This window comes from Eleutherodactylus coqui, chromosome 11, assembly GCF_035609145.1.
Source record: "Eleutherodactylus coqui strain aEleCoq1 chromosome 11, aEleCoq1.hap1, whole genome shotgun sequence".
Classification (NCBI taxonomy): domain Eukaryota; kingdom Metazoa; phylum Chordata; class Amphibia; order Anura; family Eleutherodactylidae; genus Eleutherodactylus; species Eleutherodactylus coqui.
The window spans coordinates 20,851,599-20,862,879 of NC_089847.1; the positions used below are offsets into that span (position 1 = coordinate 20,851,599).

Sequence of the window (11,281 nt, forward strand, 5' to 3'; positions counted from 1 at the left end):
GGAGGGCTGCTGATAAGAGTGAACTGAAAGCTTTTTCCAATTAACCCTTGTTTCCTTTGTCTAGTGTTGTGTAGAATTAATGTGCATTGTAATATGAGTGGGAAAGAGAGGTTATATTGGAAGGATTTGAAGAAAGCAGATTTTACAAGAGAAACACTACTGTGTCCAGAAACTTCGAATAGAATAGAGTTGAGCAGATTGAGAAGGTTAGGCATAGACGCAGGTTGTTTAGAGAATGGGGAGCAAAGTGAGCAAGGACAAAGGTCATAGAGCTTGTGATTTGGTTGCTGAAGGGAAGGGAGCAGAGTTTACTGAACATGTAGAAATGTTATACAAAGAGAAGGATCAGGAAAAGTTGCAGAAAGAAATGTCAGGTTATGGACAGATAAGCAGAAATGAATATGGATAGGTAAGATAGATTGTAGAAAGTTTTTAGAAGATGAGCAGAAAGCCTAGCAGAAAGAAAGGCGTTTTTAGCTAGTTTTTTGGTATAACGTAGTTAAGAGATTCAAGAGGGGAAAGCATGTAGGGGGGTATGTGTATTGCTTATGAACAATGTAATGCCTTTGTGTTGACTACAGCCCCTCCCTGTAATGGCGGCCGCGCTTGCAATGTTTACAACCCAACATAGTGTGACTCTGCAGTAAATGTAGTGAGGCCTGCCCCCACCCTGAAGTTACTTCCCCCCATGTGCTCACTTTCAGGGTGTGTGATGTTACTTCCGGTCCCTCCCCATCCGGGACAGGACCTGGCCCCGCCCCTTCCTCCTCCAGCGGCCATTTTGCCTCACCTGGAAGTGCTGCTGCCCCTGACCCCGCCCGTTCCTCCGGCAGCCATCTTGCCTCACCTGGGAGATTTGTAGCCCCGCCCCCTTCTGCCTCTGGCGGCCATTTTGTTGTATTTGGGAGGCCTACATTCCCCAATGCCACTGTGCTAACATCATGATTGTCTGAAGTAAGGTTTTGTTTGACCAGACTTTGTTACACTCCAAGATGTGGCCACTTTGGATGTGTCATAAGTTCAGGGAAACACACCTTTGTGAAGATGCAGCTTGGGACATAGTAGATGACTAAGCTGGTTTATAGTGCATGGAAGATTGGAGTTGATGCATGGGGGGCAGAGACCAGGAATACATGACAGGGGACGCTCTCTCATGTTCCCAGGGGCTCTGTTTTCCACTGCCCACTTATCCAATGGATACTCAGACAGATGATGTTATGGAAGGCTCCTACAGATGAAATAATTTCACTATAGTCACCCAGCAAACTTTTTCATGCAATTTGGTGAAGTAATTTTACTTTTTATGTGAAGAAAGAGGGACTGAATTGCCCAGAGTAGGATGTTAATTCATCCGTATTCTTTAGTTTTTCTTTAAGTCTTTGGTATATTCTAGTGTCAGTCTACACTGAAGCTATAATTATATTCCGACAGGAGAGTAAAAGCTAAACGTGGCCATTCCCTGAAATACTATTACACTGGGTGACGTAAAATTTGAATTGTGTGGCGCCCCCTTGTGTTAAAAAATGCTAACTGCAACCTGAAAAAAAAATCTAAAGGATATTTTCGCTCAGACTTCGCTGCATACAATGTCATCTTGACCTACAAAGTGCTTGTTTTTGTGCCTCTTGGTTTACTAGTTTGAACGCAATGACTCTTTTTCCATTGAGTATTCCGGTTCAAAAGGGGGGAGGCATAGGTGATCTGGGTCATAGATGATCTAGGTGTTGTAGATCAGCTATTGGGTTTGAAAAATAAATAAATAAATGATTTTGTGCTACAAGATTCCGAGCCATGTGAAATAGAACATCAACATGATTATTTAGTACTAATTCGGTAAGAAACTGCAGGTATGCAAACAGTTACCAGAACCCCTGTTGATAATGCATATGTTGAGCTTTTTGCAGATGGTACCAGGGTGAGGATTGATGACTCCACATCGGATATGCAGTGGTCACACAACAAGATGTCCTAGAAGCAGAAGTTCTGCCTCCGCATGTCTCAGTACAAGAAGCGGAATTAAAGGCCATCACTAAGGCGTGTAGAGTGGCGAGAGGTAAGACGGCAACCCTTTACACTGACTCCTGGTATGCATTTGGCATAGCTCATGATTACGGCCCAATATGGAAGGCCAGACAGTTTTTTTACCTTAGCAGGACAACCAATTGAGAATGGTGCAGCGGTACAGAGTGGCATGGAGGCCCTGCTTCTACCTGACAAAGTTGAGAGTTCACACCGATTCCTACACTGGAGAGGCGAGAGACGACACCCTCACTGACAGCATAGCAAAGGCAGCGGCCCTCAAGCCGTGGAAGAAAGAAGAAAAGATACTGACGGCATGAGCCAGTGGTAAAAACTTTGGACATTGACAAAAATTTGGACTTTGATATGCTAAAGACTTTTACAGTTACAAGCCAGCAAGGAAGGAAAGAATAAATGGACTAATATGGGAGCAGCAGAAACAGGACAGCGTGTGGTGAACAGTCAACAGCACTTACCCACCACAGTTCCTGTATCCCATGATGGCCCAGCTGATGGACGGAAAGACCCACCTAGTAAACCAGCAATAACGACGACGCTTGAAAGACGATGGGCGACTTCTGGGTTCTCTGTAGCTGCTGCATCATTTATCCGGTTTAGCATGATCTATGCCATGGGTGAGTCAGGGCAGAAGTAAATTTGCCACATCACACTTGCCGGGACCACTCTACCCATTTCAGGGATTGCAAATTGACTACGTTCAGCTCCCACTTGTTGGGAAGTATGAATACGTGCTTGTTGTTGTTGATGTCTTTGCAGGTTGGAGGCTGACCCTGTTACCAAGGCAAACAAGTAGGTAACCGCAAAGAAGCTCATGAACGAGGTAAACTGTGAATATGGGGTACCAGACGTGATTCAGAGTCAGACAGAGGTATAAACCTCGCAGGTGAATATAACATGTCATGTCTGCTCTGGGTGTATCCCAGGCCTTTTACATACTCTACCACCTTTAGTGTAGTGGAAAGGTGGAGAGACGTAGTGGCACGCTAAAAAGTAAGATACTTAAAAATGACGCCACTTTGGAAAGACTGTCATCCAATAGCCTTATACAGTGTTAGATATGAACCCAGGGGGGATCATACATTATCTCCCTACGAGATTGTTTGGGCCAGCCCCAAGGCTAGGTCGTTACTATCCTCAGTAGTTACAATTACAATCTGATGTGTTGACTGAGTATGTGATTTCCGTTGTTAAAGAACTAACCAAAGCCTATGCACAGGTGTTCTCTTCCAGACTCAGAGGCAGACACTGGGACACATCTTGCAGCCTGGGGATTGGGTGTGCGTCAAGAGGTTCCTCAGAAAGCACCCTCTTGAGCCCCGATTTGATGGCCCCTACCAGGTGCTTCTGACTACTGCCACAGCTGTGAAACTAGCCGAAAGACTTACATGGATCCATGCTTCATACTGTAAGAAAGCTTCAGATCCGGGAGACCAGTCTTAGTTGCGCCAAGGACATTACTCTGGTTAGGGCTAGTGAAAGAGGAGGGTGGCAACTGGAATCCTTAGTCGGAAGAATATGAGGGTATGGTTACCTTCTGGTATAACTCGTCCAATGCTCAAGTAGCCGCATATTCCTTCGACTATTGTACTGTGGTCCCGTGTCTAGGCGCAAGATCCCACCGCAGGCCAGATTTAGCTCAGTCCAGCTGGTTATATGACTTATATACCCGGGGATACAATATGTTTGCGCCACTGATAACGTCTGGGGAGAAGACTGCCGTTATTGGGGATTAGTGGGATGTAACACAGGAATAGACTGGTCCTATAAACCGCGAAGTGCCTTAAATAAGAAAGATAGGAGCGGGAAATCCCTAATTAGTCGTATAACCCTCCTTGAGAATAATAAGGACAGCAGGTATTGGAAGGCTGAACTTAGTATGTTGCTTGGTTTTAATGCGGTTTTTACATTAACCATGGGAGATCCAAGCCCGGGGGATGGAGGGACTTATAGTCTGGGGACATACCGGTACGGGAGGACAGATCCCTTAGGGAAGTTTAAAATAAGGGGTATGGTAGATGCAGCCGAATGGAAGCCTTCACTTAGTCCCGTGCCCATAATTAACCCCCTCCGCCGTAAGATAAAGACCTTGACGAACATGATGATCATAGCCGACCCTACCTTTTGAGGACACCTTGACAGTAGCGACTGGCTACTCTGACCAGAATCTCTGGTTGGAGTTGATGAGGTACAATGCTAACAGGAGCAACAAGTCTAACTGTTGCGTGTGCGGTAGTGCCCGACTACACTCGGGGATGGTCCCCCTAAATCTCCCTGTAGATGCTGAAGAGTGGTTTATTAGTCTCTTCACGAACATTTCCGCTAATTACACTGTCCGTGAGAAATGGAAGAAGGAATACTCTATAACTACTTAAGTGTTTTGCACCGGAGAGAGTATTACTGACTACCCTGGAAACTACACCTGCCAGGCAAATAGGCAGGGTGGAGGGAGATTTTTGGGGAACTCACAAACGGGTATTGCTCCTCCTACAGTACGATAGGAGGGGAATGGATGCAGAATCAGGTCCAGTCCTTAGGAGACGTTTACTGGCTTTGTGGAGACATGAGGTAGAGGACCCGCCTGGAGGGTAATTGGACAGGGGAGTGTGCCTTAGTAAAGCCCTTATGCTCCTCCACATCCTGTCAGACAGCATTGAGGATAATGAGGTTACCCCCAATAGTTAATTTATCTCGATCCAACTCAGTCTGTGTTTTGTGGTTATCCTGTCATGTTGGTCTATCCTTGTTTTCCGCATAGGTACGGCGGTTCCTTCCAGTCTTGTCACTAGGTAGTGTAGGGTCAGGGTGAGGCGACCTGGACGTGTTCACCATTAGGACTATCTCCAGGAGGGACATTGGTGTGGGTGAAGATTAGGGAGTCCCACGCCGTGCGTACCTGTGCACGCTACTAGTATTGTAACATTATACTAGAGCGAGAAGAGAGACCCCTGGTGGTAGTTTTGATCTACACGTGTACATTGACGTCATAGGATAGCCAAGGGGGGTACCTGACAGGTTTTAAAAATTAGAGACCAAGTTAAAACTAGAATCGAGTCCATTTTCCTGGTCATTATGGTAAATAAACGTTGATTGGATTAATTATGTTTATTATAGTTAGCAGTGGTTTATAAATTATACTAGAGACGCCTTATAGGGACTAGTCGACCAATAGGACCTACTTCGACTATGACTTTTTTAAAAATAGAATGACCTTAGATATGACTTTAGCTAAAAAGGGGAGTGTCTGTAAGATGATAGGGGAGACTTGTCGTACCTACATCCTAGACGACACGTGACCCGCGGGTAAAGATGCACTTGTCATTAAGAAGCTGACCGCACTAACTAAAAAGAGCTAACTTTTGGGACCAGCACTCGCCATGGATGAGCGGGTGGTAAAGGATCCTGGCACAGACGGGCGTCGCTGTTGTATGTGAACTGATGATTACATTTTCTGTTCTAGTCTGCTGTGTTATCCTCTGTGTCAGAGAGACCTGTGAAACTGATGCTGGAAAAGCCGCTCCCACCATGAGTTTGCTGAATGCATCCCCAGAAGGAGTGGACAAGTCCTACACCCCCTTGAAGACTCTAAAACGAACCTTCAACGCACTCCAGTTATAGGCTCATGCACAGAAAACTGTGAAAATCAGATTGAGAGTTAGAGGATAGACATTTTAAGGGGGGATTGTGATAGACATGATGATTATTTTGTATAAAATGTCTATCGATTTGTATAACGTAAATGTATTTTGCTATTGTAATGACGTTTAGCTCTGAGGAGTTTAAAGGACACACACACAATCTAATCATGGTATTTGCTAGACAATGGATGTGTGATGTAATGTTAGTTAAGTACATAGAAGTTACACAAGAAGCCTCTAAGAGTTAAGGGCCATAGTGTTGTGTATATCCTGTGTTCAATACTGAGTGTTTACCTAGGCCCCCTTCCACTCCTCACACAAGCTAGTTAAACAATGATTTGTCAACTAAGGTTGTCTGCATGCTAAAGCAGACAAAGTCCACACTATGGCGGACGTGAGGAAGGGTGGGCAGAGAGGCGGGAGATTCTATATGATCCGACAAATGAGAATCTTATATGTTACTGATATAACCTGTTACACGCCCATGTTATGCTGTACAATAAAAGGCCCTGTCTGGCTGTTTCTGGGCAGAGAGCCATTTTGGATATGAGGCTGATAGCTTGTGTCTAATTTGCTCCACGATGTGTGCACACGATACAATTCGGAAGCGACAAAATACCCTGAAGCCTGCTGGAGAAACCATAATCCAGAACACCACCATGACGACTTCTCCTGGACATAACATGTCACTGTGGAATTTAACACACAGATATCTTTGGCTCTTTGGTTATCCAACACCCTCCCTACCTTATCTACACCTCTACACAATCCCCCCTTCTATAATACCCAAGATAGTAATAATGCCACTACCTCACACAGTAGTACTGTCCCCTTTTTGTGCCCCCTGTAGACCTCAAACATTAAATGCTGCTTACACTGACCCTCACACAGTAAAAGTGTCCCCACTTAGCAATAATGCCTTCTTTATGTCCCCACTCAGAAATACTGCCAGTTTTGTTAAAATCAGGGGGTGTGACTGTTGTGTCTCACCCAGCCATCTCTGGTCTCCGAGGCTGAGGGGACCTCGACATCTGCCTTGGTTTCCCGGTTGCTGACATTGGGCCTGTTCCAGAGTATAGCCGATTATATTACAAATAGCACCTCCACTAGGCCTACACACAATGGAGAAGCTGTGGAAGGGGAACATATAGCTGTGTGCCTTGCCATGTGTTGCTTTTACTCAATAGGTATAGCATAAGCATGGGGGAGGTTGGTTGGGGTGGGACCTCTACTCTAGACTCAGATAGAGATCCCTGACTGGAAACCGGAAGAGTAGTAGAATTGGCGGGCTGAAGCAAAGAACAGAGATAGAGGAACAGTTAGCTGATCCCTACGGGACACCAGATGAATTGTTGCCCTACGGGTGATTTGGAAGCCGCACCAAAAGGAGATCTGCATTAGTGTTGAAGGCAGCGGTCACCTCCCGGGTGTCCTCCTATACAGACTTTGTCTTCTCACCGCAGGTAACAGACCGATAGTTGGACCAAAAAGGCTTTACAACTGGAACTAATGAGATGTATTGCAGGTTACGTGGCTGCGCCAAAGAACGTTTCCCAAGAGTTATTATTGTGGACTTTTTTCTCCAAACACTGCTGCGGTCCAATACGACCGTATCTTGTTAATTCGAGGGATTTGAGTTGTTTTACAGCCGGACCAGCTGAGTTTAAACATGTTAACAAACAAAGTTCTGGGCTTTGCACCGATATCTCAATACATGAGTTACCCACGCCGATCCCACTGGATGCCCCTTCTTACGGATGACTTTAATGCTGCACAGCACAGTCCGCTTCTGCTGTGGCTGGAGCCAGGCCAAGAAGGGTTAATGTTCTTGCTGTCGAAGACCGGCGATCAGAGTACAATGTCCCTGTCCCTGGCGCAGATACAAAAACAGACTAACATGAGCCTTCCATTGGTTGAGAGTCCACCGGTTCCTCCGAAAGCAGGGGCTAAAGGGAGTCCTGAGTCCACCTCTCAACCCGCCTCTACAGCTGCATGTAACCAGAAGTTACTGGAGGGCCGTCCATAGAATAAAGCCATTATTGTGGCACCAGCACAGAAATCCCCCTCTTGTACAGGTCACATCAGTCCACGTCACACAGGACACCTCAGGACTTGCGCTCCAAGTCATGAGCCGTGGACAGGAAAACTCATTAACCCCCTAAGGACCAGGGTGTTTTGGTCCTAAAGGACCAGAGCATTTGTATAGTTTTGGATTACAAGGCGCATACACCGTAATATGCAAAGAATTACAAAAGGAGAGTCTGCAAAGCGATATGTATAGCAAGTAAAGAGTTAACATGTTGCAACATCACTGAGAAGCGGCACCAAAATAAGACCATTAATTAACCATTGTGCTGCCAGGTAGTGTAAATGTAAATGTAGTTCCTTGGGCTTGGCTAAAAATTAACTCCTGAAGGGATCATAGGTGGTAAAAGGAAGTCCACTGAATGGACTGATGCAGTATGGGATGTACTTGGTGTTACCTGTTCCAAGTGTCTCATTCGTCTTCAATTCCTTGCTGTCTGTGGAGAAGACATACTCGTGCGAAGAAAAGCCAGGCTGACATGCTGAAGAGCTGGCACTCATGAGCTAAGGGGCAAAAATGATACAAAATTAACCTCATTGTCAAAACCAATCCCTCCCCTAGAAGTTGCTGGGACGGAATGAAACTTTCTCTGTGATTGTAAAGTTGATGTCAGTAAGTGATTACTGTAAGTGTATCAGAGCAAAAGCATCATTTATTGTGAAAAACTGGCCCAGATGGTCCCATACATTTTCTAATGGTGATAAATCTGGTGACCGGGCAGTCATAGAAGTGTGACAATGTTGTGGGGGCTCCTGTGACCCCCTTGTGTGTGTGGCGGAGCATTATCCTGCTGGAAGCCGCCATGAGAGGAACACATGTGGCTGCAGGATGTCCTGAACATATTGCTGAGTTGTCATTGTCCCTTGTACCACTACTAATGGTGACCAACTGCCCCCCAGACCATCACACCAGCAGGTGGCAGTGTGCCGCTCCACAGCAAAGACAACGAAGAAGTTGGAGCTACTCGTGCTGTTGGCCGATCAGACAATTCTCTGGTGGTCTATCAAGGGCTGTGTGCCCCCATCCACTGATCCCAACACCTCCTAACAGTCCGGTCAGAACGGCCGGTGGGGGACAATTCATCGATACGACCATCCAGCTTCTCACATCCCAATAATATGCCCCTCTCAGACTCTGGTAACGGGGTGAAATCTCTTCTCTGCGTCGTAGAGGCGTCTAGTGGTCAACAAGCTCTATACAAGCGGAAGAAGAGGTCACTACACACAAGGAGCCTCCGAGAGCCTCTTATAGGCCAAGGGGGGAAACCACTTTGAGGCAAGACTGCTCATCTAATTACGCAACTGCTCTAATCATTTGTATATCTGCCCGAGATGGAACTGCATGCCGGGTTTTGCAGCAAAACGACAATTTCTTATAAGGGCAGATTGTTTTTTTGACAAAGAGTATATATATATATACACACATCATAACAGTTTGGTTGGCTGCTTACATCTAGGTAGCAAAAGCCCATTGAAGTCTGTTGGGCTGCTCACACCTGCGTTTTTTCATGCATTTAACATGTGCGTAGAAAAAAAACACCCTTCATATCTTATTATGGTTTATTACTCAGGTATTACGCAGCAATATAGGCAATGGGAATTTAACTTATACAGCAAATATCCATATTATACATGCATATATGCTGTGTACTGCATAGTCTAGGCACATGAAAAACATGCGTAAAATGCCCCGTCATACACTGCTGTGAGTGAGCCCTTAGTTTGTGCTTTTTACATTTGTAGAGCACAGAGACATATAAGTGACATAAAAACAGGAGTTTTATCCTAATAGTTTATAAAAATATGTTATATGATTGTACCAACAGATTATATCACTAGTATGGAAGGTCTAACCACAAATTATACTCCCATCCTGCTGACCTAATGGGAGGACTACAAATGAAGTCCCCAAACCAGACACATCCTAAAAGTTACATCACAAAAAGACACCTGAATAGACAAAAAAAAGACTATAAATAGTAAAATAAAAAATAATAACATAGAATAAGCCAATGCACGACCCCAACAATGTGCATGAGAAATCTGTGCTCAAGGAGAAATCAGGAAGGGTAAACCAGCAAATACACCAAAAAATGCCCAAATTTATACAAAAGAGAAAAAGTAGTAACTTACCTGTAAACTACAAAGTAAAGCCCAAAGGCACCAGGCCAGGGAGGGTAACATGTATCGTCCCATGGTTCTGAGCTGCACACCCGATAGGTATCAACACCTACACTGCTCTCACTCAGAATGAAGTCCAAGTGAGCCCGGCCGACAGGGAAGTAAAGGCTAGGGTTGGGTATAGACAGGAGTAGATAAAAGGAGGTCCTCTCTCTAGTGTCAGTGATCTAGTCTGTTCTGTACTAGAGTAGTTTGGTGGAGGGCCTCCCTCTAGTGTCAGTGATCTAGTCTGCTCCGTACTACAGTAGTTTGGTGGAGGTCCTCCCTCTAGTATCAATGATCTAGTCTGTTCTGTACTAGAGTAGTTTGGTGGAGGTCCTCCCTCTAGTGTCAGTGATCTAGTCTGTTCTGTACTAGAGTAGTTTGATGGAGGTCCTCCCTCTAGTGTCAGTGATCTAGTCTGCTCTGTACTAGAGTAATTTGGTGGAGGTCCTCCCTCTAGTGTCAGTGATCTAGTCTGTTCTGTACTAGAGTAGTTTGGTGGAGGTCCTCCCTCTAGTGTCAGTGATCTAGTCTGTTCTGTACTACAGTAGTTTGATGGAGGTCCTCCCTCTAGTGTCAGTGATCTAGTCTGCTCTGTACTAGAGTAGTTTGGTGGAGGTCCTCCCTCTAGTGTCAGTGATCTAGTCTGCTCTGTACTACAGTAGTTTGGTGGAGGTCCTCCCTCTAGTGTCAATGATCTAGTCTGTTCTGTACTACAGTAGTTTGATGGAGGTCCTCCCTCTAGTGTCAGTGATCTAGTCTGTTCTGTACTACAGTAGTTTGGTGGAGGTCCTCCCTCTAGTGTCAATGATCTAGTCTGTTCTGTACTAGAGTAGTTTGGTGGAGGTCCTCCCTCTAGTGTCAGTGATCTAGTCTGTTCTGTACTACAGTAGTTTGATGGAGGTCCTCCCTCTAGTGTCAGTGATCTAGTCTGTTCTGTACTACAGTAGTTTGGTGTAGGTCCTCCCTCTAGTGTCAATGATCTAGTCTGTTCTGTACTAGAGTAGTTTGGTGGAGGTCCTCCCTCTAGTGTCAGTGATCTAGTCTGTTCTGTACTACAGTAGTTTGATGGAGGTCCTCCCTCTAGTGTCAGTGATCTAGTCTGTTCTGTACTACAGTAGTTTGGTGGAGGTCCTCCCTCTAGTGTCAGTGATCTAGTCTGCTCTGTACTACAGTAGTTTGGTGGAGGTCCTCCCTCTAGTGTCAGTGATCTAGTCTGTTCAGTGTAGAATGGAGTTGTTAGGGTGCATTCACATGACCAAGAGCGAACTGGGTGCAACTCGTATTGCACAGTACATGCAGACCCCATCCATGTGCTGTGCAATATGCGGGAGACCGTCCATACATCCGCATGTTCT

At 45.4% G+C, this 11,281-nt stretch overlaps 1 protein-coding gene across 1 annotated transcript in view; it reads right to left on the reverse strand.

Moving 5' to 3' along the window:
- LOC136581689 (EP-cadherin-like) overlaps positions 1-10,030 on the reverse strand; it is a 23,431-nt gene extending 13,401 nt beyond the window's left edge. Inside the window, exons 1-2 of the mRNA XM_066582313.1 lie at positions 9,894-10,030; positions 8,159-8,264 (exon numbers count right to left, since the gene is read on the reverse strand). Of these exons, the coding sequence (XP_066438410.1) occupies positions 8,159-8,264; positions 9,894-9,956 (169 nt within the window). The 5' untranslated portion in view covers positions 9,957-10,030. The remainder of the gene's footprint in view (positions 1-8,158; positions 8,265-9,893) is intronic.
- Between the last annotated feature and the right edge of the window lie 1,251 nt (positions 10,031-11,281).